Here is a 15,476-nt window from a genome sequence, read left to right as displayed (position 1 = left end):
TTGTTGTGGTTTTGTTATGGCATTTTTGTTTCGTTTTGGAGTATCGGGCTCTTGGAAACCAACCGGTACAAACGGCGGAGGCTTTGCAAGTGATATGTCACTCATGTGCTAAGAAGATCAAACTGCTCGTAAGCTAATCATGCGTTATCTATTACATTATGTCACGATGTTATAATAATTCTAGTTCTTCATTTGCTCGTGGGTGTCTGAATAATGCTACCTGCGCTACAGAGGAGGATGTTGGCTGCGGTTATCGCGTCGCTTACTTTTCTTGCTTCTTGAAGTGTGATATTACTGTCGCCTATAAATAGCATATTGTTCAAGTATTTTGTGCAGCCAAGCTTAGGTGCTGGGAATGTCGCATCCATCCTTCATCCATGGTCGCATCACTCGCGCAAAGAAACTGAGCGTACTATTTCAATTTCAATCTTACAGTGCGTATTATGTCGGCCGACGCCGAGAATATTCGCGTCGTGGTCCGATGCCGCCCTCTCAGTGAAAAGGAGCAGGCTGCAGGATGTCATGAAATTGTGGCGGTGAGTTCTACTCGTTGTTTTACCGTTCCTGTCTTTGTACTGAGTAGCTTTGAACTCGCACTGCAGGTTGACACTGTTCAGGGGACAGTCTTGGTTACCAACCCAAATGGGGCACACGGAGATGTACCCCCTAAAATGTTCACGTTTGACACCGTGTTTGATGTGAATTCGAAGCAAGTCGAAGTCTACAACCAGGCAGCTAGACCGATCGTCGAAAACGTGCTCGAAGGATATAATGGTAAGTGATGCTTGGATTCTAATACAATCTAGCTCGGACAAGTAATGTATCAGGCATGGGAATACTTTGCGCATATATTTTGCATACATACTTCGCATGCATACTCTCAGAGCACACCACAGACAGGCCACATATCTGTTGGACTGACAGAGTCATTGCATATCTGTAGATTTAAGGTTTAAGCTGACCCAGTCGTTGCTGTGAGTAGCTATGTCATTTGGAACATTCGTAGCTATTTCCCACTAAATTAAATATTGTCTAAATGACTTTTCTTTCTTGAAGGAAGCCACTGCTTGCATTCACGTTTTAACATAGAGTCTTGGATATCCCCACAAAAATTCAACCGCCCCTGGCAGAGATCCTGGGTGCGCTACTGAAAATGATTTGATTCTCTATTTTCCGCCAAACTAATCTAGTCAGAGAAGAAAGAAACATGGCCACTGCTGTGCAAGTTGTAGCAACAAACCACAATATGACGCAATCATTGTGGTTTGTTTCACAAGCAGGTTTATTAACAGCTGCAACTTCATTTGCTGGGAGCAACTAGCAGGCTAGTAATTTTGGTCTCCGTCATACCTGTGCTGTCTTTTCTTTTTTTTATTTTGCAGGCACTATTTTTGCTTACGGACAGACGGGTACAGGAAAGACGTTCACCATGGTGGGAGACCGCTCAGTGCCAGAGTTAAAAGGGATCATTCCAAACTCATTTGCGCATATCTTTGGCCACATTGCTAAAGCCGAGGGTGACAAGAAGTAAGATGCTGGTTCACGATGTATGGTTGTCAATTGTGTACTAATTTGTAGTTTGCTTCGTCAAGGTTCCTAGTGAGGGCATCATACCTTGAGATTTACAATGAAGAGGCCAGAGATCTTCTGGCAAAGGACCAAAATGCAAGGCTTGAAGTAAGCACCTTACACCATGCTAAGGCTGTCTTGTTGTAGCTTGACAACCGTTGTCCAAGGGAAGTAATGTAATGTCTGTTTGTGTTCTCCAGGTTAAGGAAAGGCCAGACATTGGTGTATATGTCAAAGGACTTTCAAGTTGTGTCGTCAAAACAGCAGATGAACTGGATCGAATCATGACACTTGGAAACAAAAATAGTGAGGTCACTTTGATTATTTTGTGTAACACTGTTAAAACTTTCTGTCATGTGACATCAAAATGTATGCCTGCGTGGTATTAAGTAACCGCTACTTTGGTTGGCACGTGATATCTACTTCTTTGGGCCATCCTGATCACATGTGTATGAAAGTTTGCATTTTAAATAGAGTGAGGTCTTTATTGACAAAATTTGTGCCATTTTGACTTTTCAAACCGAATAAAATAATTCCCAAAATATTACTTCATCACAAGCCGAAGCTTTGTTTGTTCCATGAGTTTGTACATATATTGCCAAGGATGAGAGTTTTGTTCATCTAGGCCACAGCTTCCTTGCTTTTGTCATAAACTATGCTCATCAACTCATTTCATATTGTGCTGTTGAGATGTGGCAGACCGTCATTTTAATTTGGATTTTACATTACTTTATTACCATGGGTTTGGAAAAGAGTATTTAAAACTTACATATATGTTGAAGGAAATATTTTTTATTTTTTCTGAACAAGCTTAATAATATGTTTCCTTTGTTGCTTTATGCTAGAGAGAGAGAAATAATTACCTTGTAAAAAATCACATCCAGCACTGGAGTGATAGTGTATTCCTTACCTGTCCTCTCTCATATTATTTAACATGCTTGATAATGGCCGGCACGAGAACTGGAAATGCAATGTTTAGGGCTTGAGGGGCTTGGCCAAGACTGGGGATAAACGAAAGGTGGCATGTGAACCACCTATGTTTTTATGTTTCCTTTAATTGGCCTATCACAAATAAAAGTTCTTGAAGCGCATCTCACCACATGTGTGCCTTTAATGCACATATAGCCCCTATGCAGCCACTGTTATGTCTAGGCCTTTGTACAGTCATGTTACGCTTTGTTCTTTGTCCTGCATACTACCATTGATGATGAAGTGCGAGATTCTTGGTGCCTGGCCACATTTGGCCTCTATGTTGTAAAGCACCACATATTATCATCATCATCATCATAAGAGAACCATTTGGTGTTTAAAACTTAGTGGTCAGCGTATTCATTTAAGTAGATTGTGAGGGGCACAGGGTGGTCCATTACTAAACAGAACGTCTGATCAGTATTCAGTTAACATCAGTGATTTGTGAATTCAAGGCTTACTTGCTGGGTCAAAGAGTATACCTTGTGACAATTTTTTTATTTCTGAGTGAAAAGAATGGCAGTTGATGGTCTTAAAAGGGGCAATAAAGAAGAATATAAGTAAAGCTGCAATTACTAAATTACACTTACACAATAGTCAAATGGCCACTCTTGCTGTCAGAGGAGGTTTTTTGTCAAGGCAGAAAAAATGCAGAAGTGAAAGGCAACTGGCAACATCGCCTTGAAGTTCTTGCTCCTACTTTCCTTCAAGTCACGGATATTGACAGCTTCTGCTCGAGTTTTATTAACTGTTTATCGGTATAGAAAGACTACATTGCTTTCCAAAGAAACCAAAGGCTTAATATAGCACATTTTGAAAGCTTCTTCAGTGCCAAAACGGCCCGGAGGGAGTCTAGATCGCTGTGAGCATGAATACGAGAGTGCATGGCTGCGCTTCGCAAAGCACCAGTGCAGTGGATGCGACCGTATGCATCAAAGCAGGTCTGCGCAGGTGCCGTGACGCCTGGAAGCATGGCTTCATTTCATCTGTTACATTGTTTGGACATGCAAGCTTGCGATGTAGCTATGCCAAGTGTAGCCGACGACATGAAGCCACACCTCTAGGTGTGACTGCGCCTGCGCATGTTTGCTTCGATGTGCGGCCACAGAGTGCAACCATGTGCTGTTGTACAACAGTTCATGCTTACAGGGATCAAGATAGTGCAAATAGATGCCTTTAAATTCATGATGTCGCACTGACTTGACCAGCACTGGGGTTTCGGCATGAAATTTGAGGAAGTTAAGTTTGGTATTAATTTTCTCGAGCAGTAAGCAACCTTTTTGTGTCAAATGAATGAAAATGGAGCTCTAAAATAATACTTCGCTAGGGTAATTAAGTCAGATTTAATGTTGCTCTGTAGTGCCCCATGAACATAAATCAAGTGCTCCTTTTCTTATTGGTCACCCATGCACTTTGCTGAGCATACCGTCTCCCATCCTCAGGAGCTGTGGGTGCAACTAACATGAACGCACACAGCTCTCGTTCTCACGCCATGTTCACAATCACCGTGGAGTGCAGCGAGTGTGGTCTCGATGGTAGGCAGCATGTCCGTGTCGGCAAGCTTCACCTCGTCGACCTGGCTGTAAGTTTCATAAGTCATCCCAACTCATCCTGTTGTGGCTTGTGTTTGTTGCCTTCATCTTTCTGTACCCACACTTGTGAGTGAATGCATTTATTGCATGCTAATACTGACAGCTCATATTAGAAACATGTCACGTGAGCACTAAATAGGGAAGGAAATGTGTACTTTATCACCCAGCCTCATTGGGTGCAATGTTCTAAAATTATTTTTCTTTGCATGACATCGACCGAACAATACGCAGATTTCTTGCATTCAAGAACATAACTGGAAATTAGGTTTATTTAACTGATAAAAATTATTATGAACTACTGTTGTGTTAATAAACTAATAAAATTCTGGGCTTTTACATGCCAGAACCTCGATCTGATTAAGAGCCTCACCGTAGTGAGATACTCCGGAAGGTGAATAGTTTAAAGTGGGCATCTCAGTTCTGCTTTTTGTTATGTTTTATTTCTTTCTTTTTCTTGGTCTTCTACGTCTTATTCTTGTTCCTTGATCTGCTTTTGGCTGAGGTCACGGTTCTTCATTGGTATCGTTCCACTTCACCCTATCATTATTTTTCAAGAACATCATTGATACATTTTTTTAGGGGACCACAGAAAAATAACATATGATCTGGGAAAACGTAACATCAGATAATACTTGCGGTAGCACTACTGAGGAAACAAAAAGCTACCCTCACAAATTTCTTATTTTTGAAGTTGAATAGGAAGCCAACACATTATTGAAAACCCACTCAGTAAAACTTGTTGTTGTCTGGCAGTTAGACTGAACATTAAAACACTCTCTTGGAGTGGTTGTAACCGTGTAGCATGCTAAATGAAGCTTGTAATTTCCATCTGACACTTAAGTCTAATCTTCGATAATGACAGCCTCTTTCCAAGCATTCGCAGCCCTTTTTCAGCTTCAGCAGCACCTTGTATATCGAAGCAACCATGCTAGGTAACGAAGGTTGCGAGACAGCGACCGTGAACAATAGAGCCACTAGAAAAACAAGTTTCTTGTCTTTCTAGCAACTCCAGTGAATGCGGGTTTCGGGTGACCCATTGTGCCCTTGTCGACTTCCTCTTGGCTTTAGAATTTATGAGCCATGTTGAGATCAGCAACTTGCGACAATCTGAGCAGGGCAATAGTGATCCTTCTGGGCCGCGCAGCAGGTTCTGCAAAGTGACCATTCTCAGCAGTAGCATGTGGCAATCAATGTAGGTGCTACAGACGGACAATGCCACATTGGTGGTGTGCCGTCACAGTTTTGGACATGACAACGAAGAAGATAAACGTACCAAACAGGAAGCTAATACACTTGACCATATTGAAACAAAATAGGACCGGACCTTCCAAGCATAAGAGCCGGGAAAATGCAACAAACAGAAATGTATCAACGAGGTTCTACTGTATTTCATTCAAGAAGCTTGTTCTATTAAATACTTTATTATTAACACGTGGGCAAATATATTGGATAATTACGTTCTATTGCAAGATGACACCTTTGCTAAAAAAAGCACTTTCTGAGCAAATATTGTCATGTTGTAGTGACGGTGAAGGACTACAGTGTCACAATGCAAGTTGCAAAACTAACTGTTTCTTGGCCAAACCTGTGCCCAGCAAAAGCAAGTAACACTCAGCACAATGATAGCGACGAGCACACTCTTCAATTGTCGAAATCTGTTGTGCAGATCTGACGCGTCAGCTTTTTAGACATGCCTCATTGCACCTTCCTGTGTAATTGCTGGTGCTCACGTAAGTTCTAGAATGCACACCGCTATTCTCATCGTGCACGCAAGCTGATTACGCATGACTCAGCGACAGCATAGGAAATGGATAGAACCAGCGATAACATTATAGAAACTTCCGATACAGAAAGGCGTGTCTTGTACTGGGCGATAACTTTGGGCATTTGTTAGCCGGTGAAGGGCGACCACCAGGAAAGATAAATAAGTACACATGGCAATTTGAATCCTATGAGAAATATGAGTATGAATCCTGCTTCTAGACTTTGCAGACATATCGTCACAATTTGTGCAAAAATGTCTTAGCTTAGTTTAACTTAGCAGAGCTTCGTATGTTTTTATCGCTAGCTAGATGTGCAACATTGTTGAGTATTATAATGGGTGATATCAAATGTCATGTTTAATTCTATAACCAACTGGTCCTCCCAACCACAAGATCTTTTCCCATACACCCATGCAGTACAAATCTATGCTTGGTGTGCTTAACGGTGTGCGAATACTCAATTCGAATTGGTTGGTATTCGATTCAATTTGAAGAACACATTTACTATTCGAAAACCAACTTTGCTGCAGTACAGCCATGTCATGCAGGCAAAGCATACATAGCGTATTGCGGTGAAGCATATTTGCTTTGCAGTGAAGGCTTTCAAAAGTACAAAAGAGGTCACTATCACAGGGCCACTGCTGGTGCTTATGGCTACCCGACACTATCAGCTCAAGTACCCGCGCCGTACTGCTTCTTCGTGTATTTGGACAACACCAGCCGCCAGGTGGAAATCTCTGTATCTGCTACTAATCTGGCTAAGTGCCTAAAAGCACGGTTTCCAAACTACAAATTTGGCTACAATTTGGCAAAGCTTGGTAATGTCTTTAGACCCTCACACTAAGTAGTAGTTGAGTACCACCAGGATGCTTCAATGGCAAACTGGGTTAAAAACCCGGCTTTAGAAGAAGCAAGGAAAGTTTGAACACCAAGGAACCCAGATATGTCCTCAACAACGAAACTTCTGAAGAGGCTCCTTCCACGTCAGCACTGTAGAAAGACTTTGATAAGCCCATTAACCAGCAGCAATTTTTACTGCCACAAAGACAGGTTGAAAGATATGTGCATGATGAAACTTTAGGCCAAAAAGAAGATCTGTGTAAGTGGCAGTGTAAGCATGGCGTCCACTGTTGGCCTGACTTGCGAAGAGATACCTGCCGAAACCAGACACTAGTGTGTCCAGTGAGCGGCTCTTTTCAGTGTCTGAAGGAATTGTGACATGTAGGAGGGTGTCGCTGCTCACTGAACGCGTCAAGTAGCTATCCTTCCTTCATGACAACATTGAATAATTGCAGTTGTGATGCTGTCAAGCAGAAATGTTGCACTAGAGAATTTTGTTGGCCTCAAAGCATAATTTTTCTGCACATTATTTGCTGTGCAATAAACTTGCTTATTTTTTCGTACCTCTGGTTGGTGAAAAAATTGCATTTTTGCATAACCAGCAGTATTTGTATTTGAAAATGATTTGAAAAATATTCGCAAAATATTTGATTTGATTCACACTTGGTTTTCAATATTCGAATTCGGTTCGAAATGGAAAATTTGATATTTGCACACCCGTAATTTTGATATATGTACACACGAACCACTCATTTGCATTGTGTGGAATATGTGTGCCAAATTGTGTAGTGAACTTAAGGGGTCCATGAAGAGGTGCTTGAACGTCATACTTGTCAGCAGGATGCGTGAAATGGAAGGAAGCTGGGAGTCATTTGACAGTAGTGAGCACATAATTATATTTTACAAATTAGACAAAGGAGAGGTATACTCATATAAAGGAAAAAATAATGAATTGTGCTAGTTGGTATTGATTCATAATTACTACAGTGCATGCAATGAAAACGAAGGGGAGACAGTGCATGGTCCTGTCGTTTCATGTCTCCCCTTCATCTTCATTGTTTGCACTGTAGTAATTATGATACAAAAGAAGTTTAAACCAGGATTAGGTTTAAATCTAACAGCATGAAAAAAAGTGGGATGCGTAGCTGTAAGTAAACATGAGAACACTGCTGTTGGCACGACATGACAGAAGATCTATTTTGGCATGGCAGTTTACGACACGAAGCAGAAAAGATGAGGATAAACATTCTGCTTGTAGACAGCTCAAGCAAAGACTCAGACACAATAAGGCCACAGCTAATGTCATAGGCGACCTGGTATTGCGGCAAGGTATAAAACTAGACTGATTAGTTAGACCTTAATGGTGGATAGTGCAAACAGGAACAAATTAGTGAAAAAGGAGACCGGACAAGGTTTGACAGGACAGTGCTTATTTTATCTCCTTTCTTGTTCCTCTCTTCTTTTTGTTCTATCATGTACTCTTTATTGAGACAGATTCAATGGAAGCAAGGTAGTAATGGTTCTGCCACAGATTACAGATAGGCTTTGGTGTTTCTTGAGGTTTTAATGTCCCAGTGAGAGAGTACTTGGTCGTGGCACCCAGAAATCGCTAGACCCTGCACAAGCTTGTGACTCTGTGTAGCCCTGCAGAACGTAACGTTCAGCTAGTTGGTGTATTTTCAGTTGCTGGAACGCTGCTTGAAAGAACACAGCCTCTGTAGACTTGGTACTATGTTAGCCTTCCTTCACAGAGTCTTCTGGTGCTTGGAAATGTGATTTGCTTTTGCTTTTTTTTTTTCTCTTTGTCTTCTCGTGTGGCACAACTGTCTGGAACGTAGCTGAATAGTGCTTTCGCTGTAATATATTACTTGACATCTTCTTATATTACTAGAAAACAGCTTCCTGGGGAAAAAAATGCATTATTTGATCCTTTCTCCTGAAAAGTGATCAGTAATCACACAAAGGCAGAAGTATAGTATATGTGGCTGATCACCTTTTATAAAGCTGCACTGTTGCGCACTGCGGCATCTGCTGTTTAACCCCTGAGGAAAGAACCAAGTTGTCCCCCAAACATTGGATTTAGTAAAGTGTTTTTTTTTTCCAGACATTTATATTAAGTTAGGATCACATATAAATTTATAGTCATTCCATGAATTTATAATTTTATGTAATTCTAAGCAGACTGCACTGTGCTCTCCTTTCGGGGATTCATAAGAAAGTGTGTACTTCAAGACTGAATCTTACTCACTGTTATTTTCATCCTTGAGAAAAATTAATTGAATATTTTGTTCTTGCTTGCCTTTCCAGGGTTCTGAGCGTCAGAGCAAAACGGGCTCTTCAGGTCAGAGGCTACGAGAGGCATCGAAAATTAACTTGTCCCTTTCAACCCTTGGCAATGTTATCTCTGCTCTGGTTGATGGCAAAAGCACGCACGTGCCTTATCGGAATTCCAAACTGACCCGTCTGTTGCAAGATTCTCTTGGTGGCAATTCCAAGACTTTGATGGCAAGTACATTTTTACTCTCTTTCATGAAATCATGCTGAGCATGCACTTCATACACAGCATGTGATGCTGTGAAAGAGAGCATGATCTTTTGCAGGAGGCTGCATTTTCCTAAAAATGATACTCCAAAACCATTTCTGACATAAATGTGAGAAAGTGGCTGCGGGCTCAAAGCCTGGCCACTGCAGCTTCACTTCGATGGAGGCAGAATGCAATAACGCTCATCTACACAAACTTACATGATCAGTGAGGAATCTTGGGTAGTCAGTATTAATTCAGAAAGCTCTTCTGCACTATCTCTTAGTGCTCTTAAAGCATAGTTTAGGTATGTTAAACACCATGGATCTACAGATCAAATAAATTGTCAGTTTCTTTATTGCATTCGCATTCTTAGGGTACTTCATGCATATTCAGGGGTCTGTCTGTCTGTCTCCGTCTCTATCTCTGTCTGTGTTGTGTGTGTGGCGCATCAGGTTGCTGTGCTGAGGTAGCAGGGCTTGAAACCAGCCATCGGACTAACTTGGGTTATTGAGTTTGTGACAATGTGTACATACGTGTCGTTCTTCAACAAACCTCTTACGCGCCGACATGGGTTACTGTAGACGTGGGACTGGGTAGGTACTGCTTTTCGAAGAAACTCTTTGATGCCGACTTAGAGCACCGGGTATGTGCCACTCGGTCTGTGCTGGTCTTCAATGAACCTTTTTAGTTCCAACTTGGGTCATTGAGTATGGGCCAGTAGGTGTGTGCCACCGTTCAGTGAACGTCTTTGACGCCAACTTCGGTAACTAGGTATGCGCCACTAGGAATGTGCGTCTTTACAATGACGGAAACTATCCCTTAAATTTCTTCGATGCTGAGTGGAATCGAACTCACGTCACAAAGGTTCCTCAACGACAGCAACCCGATTCACTAGCAGGCTGCGCTACAAATGGACCGGGTATGTGCCACTTTTCAATGAACACCTTTCACTGCCAACGTTTTAACAAGCTGCGCCATAAACACTTTGGGTATGTGCCTGCTCTTAAATGAACCTCTTGCCAACTTGGGTCGCTGAGTATGTGCCACTGGGTCCGCGGCAAGCGAGGGAACAATTGTCAGCACTTGCAAGCACCGGCGCGCCACGCTTCTCGTCTCGGAGGCCACGTGCAGACTTCTTAGCACTGCCAACAGATGGAGCAGCGCGTCCAGAAAGAAACGTGAGAGAGGAGTCCGGTTTCCAATTGACACATTTCTCAGCGTTGGCACGTACTGGCGCGCCATGCATTTAAGAGGCCACACTGCACGCTCTGCTGCAGCGGCGCTAAATGGCGCCGAGTGTTCTTAAGGAAGTGCAAAAGATGAGTCCTGCTGCAGTACATGTCTCACACGCTGACTTCTTGGCAGTGCCACTGGATGGCACAGCACATCCATAAATAAATGCGAGAAAGAAGTGCGGGTGCCGCATGACGTTTTTCTCAGCGTTCGCATGCACCGGCGTGCCATGCATTTCCGAGGCTACATGCAGGCTTTGCGGCTGCGGCGCTAGATGGCACTGAGTGTTCTTGGGAAGTGCAAAAGTGGAGTCAAAAGTGGAGTCCCACTGCAGTGCACACCTCATACATAACTCATTTTCACAGTGGCAGTACATTGTGTCACTATATTAATTCAATGCTAACTCATTACCGTCAACAGTCATTGCGAGATGGGTTCTGCCACAGTTTGCTTTTCTCCTATTGGATGGGTCTGTGTCATGCACATGCTGCGAGCAGCTTTGGTAATTGTTATGACGAGGCGGTCTCGGCTGTTTTGAAGAGGTGCTGTTTTTTCCAATAGCTTCTAACAGCCACATGGGAAAAAGGAATGCTGTGTTGGGTGTGATGTTTGTTCTATGTGTTTACAGTGCGCATTATGATGTGTCTTCGATGCGGGTTACAATATATGTTGGAACAGGCGTTAGTGATAAGGAACGGTGTGCTGTTAGCAGTCGTGGTGTGGCCACTGGCCACGTAACACTTCAAGGAGCACTGCTTTGCAGCTGGACTACTTTTGAAAGGGAAAATTGGCATCCACCCGAATGTAGCACGAAGCTACAAAGGAAGTTCATACAGGTTTCTCAGAAAGAAAGCGTCGCAGTTGAGGAAAAGTTCGTCCTGGTCCGGGGATTCGAACGCGGGACAAATGCCTTTCCGGGGCGCAAAGTTTCATTCACAGCATTGTACATTATGTACATTCAACTCCAAAAAGTTAGTGGGACACGGGTTCTAAAGAAGCAGAATGTCCGCATAGTTCAGTCATGCAGCCTGTAAAAAAAGTACAGTGCTGTGTTGGTGGCACTTGTTAGTGCAGACTGCTAATGTGAGTTCCAGGCTGCTTGCCCAACCTTCACAGAAATTCAGCCTTTTCACAAATTCCACATCCAGTGAATTTTTTGGCCCAATAATGTGAAACTGAGCGTTCGCATGCAATGGCGCATTGTGCGTATCGGAGACCATGCACAAGTGTTGTGGTGGTGGCGCTAGATGGTGCCGAGTGTTCTTAAAGAAACGTGAAAGAGTAGTCCCGCTGCAGTACACAGCCTCATACATTTCCTTATACATTGTGTCAATATGGACTCAATGCTAAACTCATTACCGTCGACAGTCGTCATGAGAGGGGTTCTGCAGAATTTTTATTTTGTGTGTGTGCTTCAGAAAACCAAGAAGCATGATTTCAACATACCGTATTTTTCCGCGTATAAGGCACCATCGCGTATAACCCGCACACCCAAAAACAGCAACCTGGAAAAAAAAAAAAATCCGCACGTATAACCTGCAGAAATAACTGCATACAACAACGCTAAAATATTTGCAAAACAGTCTCCCTTCGCGGATGTTCAACTCGTCCACGTCGTATCTTCAGGTAGCAGCTCTGTCCACCCTCCCCCTGTGGATTTAAACAATGGACGTGATTGTGGACGAAACAGTCATGTGTCATGTGATGTGAATCGGACCACTTCGCAGCTAGCATTCACATGACAGAGGATGACAGCGCGGAAGAACCTTGCTTTAAGGTGTGACATCATGGCAGTGCGGCACGCACTGCCGTAATGGTGTGGGTTATATGCACAAAACATGGTAGTTCTAGCAATGACCTTCTGGAATGAATGCTTGGTATCTGTATAGGTCTGCATCCTGTTGTATGTTCACTGCTCTTTTGTGCACTGATCTTGCACAGTCAGTTGGGTCTACTGGTTTATAATTTCAGTCATGTACCAAGCTGCTCAGTTCTCTCTTTTTTTTTTTTTCCTGGTGGAAGCCATATAATCGTACACTCATGAATAGACTGCAGCGATGTAGGGCTGTGTCGTAAGACTAAATTGGTGCACAGCTGTGGTTGTGAGAGTGGAGTAAGGCTAAGTGCCAGAAATGGTCACAGGACATTGGACTATAGGAACCGCTGAGGGACTTAATCGTGAAGAGACAATAGGGTGTATTGCCTGACATTGGCATGCAGCTTCCTTCCCGCGTCGTCATAATATCACACAGGAGCGCGGCGGCGGACGTCGTTGCAGCGCCCCCTACAGAACGCCTGACGTATGGTCACGTGACGGTTTGTCGAAGCAATGCAGAGGATCCGTGACGCGGTGAGCGCGCTCTTGTCGTCTGCTCGCGCGCGGCTGCTTGATGGCTATTATCGCAGATCATCTGATCTTTCAAGTGCGCTAGTTCCTTAGTCTTATTGCCACATAAAAAGCATGTGATCCTAAATATAATAATCTGGAAAAAATATGTATACTAATGCGGTCCACAGGTATTTTATCCCTGGAGTGCCAACCGCGCTGGTGCAAAACTTTTTGGGCGGTATCCGACAACCCAGCGCAAGCGGTCAGTAGCAGATGATGCCGTCGGAGACCGCGGCCATCATGACGGCCATGTAGGAAGGAGCTTTTGTTTTTTTCCTCCGTCACCGCGGCCGTGCGCACGCCGCTCCAACCGCTAAGGGAAGTAGTTCCTTCTGTCGCCGCAAGGGGCACTGCGCCAACCTTCACCACCAGTGCGTCTCCTCCTCTCCCAGCGTGACATTATCACGACCAGTGCTCGCGCTGGCGCCGGCCCAGAGTTTCGCCTCCTGTTACTCTTTCTCCGTGAAAAGGAGTCACTGATGTTAGCCTTGACAAAGACGCGGGTGGTCGAAAGGTTTGGTTTTCACTTGATCCTGTGCCGCTTGCACTCTCATGTTTTGCTAGTTTTGTTATTGCATGTGCTGCACTAGTTTTGCTAGCCCATGAAGCTCATACTAACTGCAAGCAAGACCTTGCAGTCCTCGCACTTGGTAGAGTTAGTGTGCAGCCTGCTGTCATAGTACGCAATGACGGCGGCACTGCGAGCACTCGGCAGCATTATATGTTCCTGTATGCTTAAATCGCTGAAATAGAGTCCAGCACTGCAAGCCAGTGTGTCTTTATTGGGGGCATCATTGAGGTCAGTGGTGACGAGATGAGCCTTCAAAGATCGGTATGTCCTGTGTTTATGATAGGCGCACGCCTCTCTTGGTTTCTAGCTTGTTACCTGGCAAACTTGAACTTTTGTCGCTGTTTTTCTCTGATGCTTACGCATTTATTCAATGCTTACAGTGCACCAACATTGGCCCTGCCGACTACAACTATGATGAAACAATTAGTGCTCTTCGTTATGCCAACCGAGCCAAGAATATAAAGAATAAGGCTCGTATCAATGAAGATCCAAAGGACGCCCTGCTTCGTCAGTTTCAGAAAGAAATTGAAGACCTCAGAAAACAGCTGCAGGAAGGTGCACTGTCTTTTTCTTTTTATAAATGGTCAGGAGTCTAGCTCTCAGAAGTTACATCACAGAAGTTAAAATTTAAAACTAATGAAGTGTTATGCTCGCCTTTGAATTGACAAATGTAAAGAAATTGTTACGGCTTGGCAGCATTCACACAGAGCTACACCTAAGTATTTTCTAGAAAAATAGTTGCGATGGTTTATGAGCTGTTAACATTGCAGGAACAGTCTTTTACAAAAGTGGTGACAGATGTGACTGCTCTGTATTTGGTCCACAAGATACATTGGAACCTGGATATAATTAATACAGATATATAATGAAGTAAAGCTAAAATATTTCTTACTGATATCATTGTTCAATTAATATAGGCTTATGTTATGAATATTTGATCTAGCAAAGGTATAATTATGTCTTATGTGACTTCTTTATACATAACGAGATTTGACTGTATATTAACCGATTATTTGTCTGTTGAAGTAGCTTGAGCAGGAAAATACTTTCTGGTAATAGTGTGGCAGCTGTTAGTCGGGCATAAATTGCAGATTACTTAGAGCATCTATTGCTGTTTCAGGGGCTGATGATTCAACACCGGAGGATGACAGTAGTGAAGAAGCTAGCTGTGGTGATGACAACACTGATAAAAAGGACAAGCGGAAACGAAAAAAAGGTTCGTGAGTTGCACATCTTTTTCTGTGCACTCCCAGCAATTCATTTGGTGATAATGCTTCCTGAATGCTGTATTTACTTCATAAATGCTCCCTCACTAGTGTTCCTTTCGCTACAAGGCTAACTTATCCATTGTTTTAAGTAACGGCTACCTGTACAGTCTTTGTTAGAAGGACCAAAACCACCAGAGGCACAATGCCGCCGAGTTGTGGCTGGTTCATGTTGCTGCCATGGAACTCCTGATGCTAGAAAGTTCTGGAAAATGAAGACGAGAAGTTCATCTCCTTTTGATCTGACTATTGAACTGAAGGACTTTTGTACTGTGGGACACAACGGGAAGCCAACAGCACAACCCTTAGCCAGCTGCGCTCATGTGTGCACTGTTTTTATTTATTTTGACAAAGACTGCACACACTAGCTGTGTTGTGTCAGGAGACCACATGTGACACATTGTCAGACAAGTTCCTTGTGGTCTCTTAACTTTCGTTTTAAATGCAGTATGCCAGATGCTTCAGCCTTAAGTAAATAGGTTGCAGGTGCATCGCAATTTTTTGTATCATTCCTATTACTACATTGATGCACCTTGTACACTCACTCGTTTATGTTCCACATTTATGACACATGCGCTAAAATGAATGAGGAAGTTAATTAATTGATCTTTAGTTAAATGGCTTATTGGCAATTGTTGCACAAATCATGAAAGCCATTGCTGGGAAATAATCTCACTTATTTCCTTTGCTGAAACAGGTTGTACATGCGTACCATGTTGCTGCTTTGAAAATCAGCTGTAATCAGCCCCTAAATCTCACCA

General features: G+C 43.1%; 1 protein-coding gene across 1 annotated transcript in view; it reads left to right on the top strand.

Moving 5' to 3' along the window:
* The first annotated feature begins 28 nt into the window (after nt 1-28).
* Nucleotides 29-15,476, top strand: part of LOC119448560 (kinesin-like protein KIF3A) — a 60,401-nt gene continuing 44,953 nt past the window's right edge. Inside the window, exons 1-10 of the mRNA XM_037711793.2 lie at nt 29-128; nt 436-536; nt 603-774; nt 1,383-1,527; nt 1,593-1,677; nt 1,770-1,875; nt 3,981-4,120; nt 9,041-9,238; nt 13,831-14,005; nt 14,571-14,666. Of these exons, the coding sequence (XP_037567721.1) occupies nt 444-536; nt 603-774; nt 1,383-1,527; nt 1,593-1,677; nt 1,770-1,875; nt 3,981-4,120; nt 9,041-9,238; nt 13,831-14,005; nt 14,571-14,666 (1,210 nt within the window). The 5' untranslated portion in view covers nt 29-128; nt 436-443. The remainder of the gene's footprint in view (nt 129-435; nt 537-602; nt 775-1,382; nt 1,528-1,592; nt 1,678-1,769; nt 1,876-3,980; nt 4,121-9,040; nt 9,239-13,830; nt 14,006-14,570; nt 14,667-15,476) is intronic.

The sequence above is a fragment of the Dermacentor silvarum genome, chromosome 4, assembly GCF_013339745.2.
Source record: "Dermacentor silvarum isolate Dsil-2018 chromosome 4, BIME_Dsil_1.4, whole genome shotgun sequence".
Classification (NCBI taxonomy): Eukaryota; Metazoa; Arthropoda; class Arachnida; order Ixodida; family Ixodidae; genus Dermacentor; species Dermacentor silvarum.
This window is presented reverse-complemented; position numbering and strand designations above follow the sequence as displayed.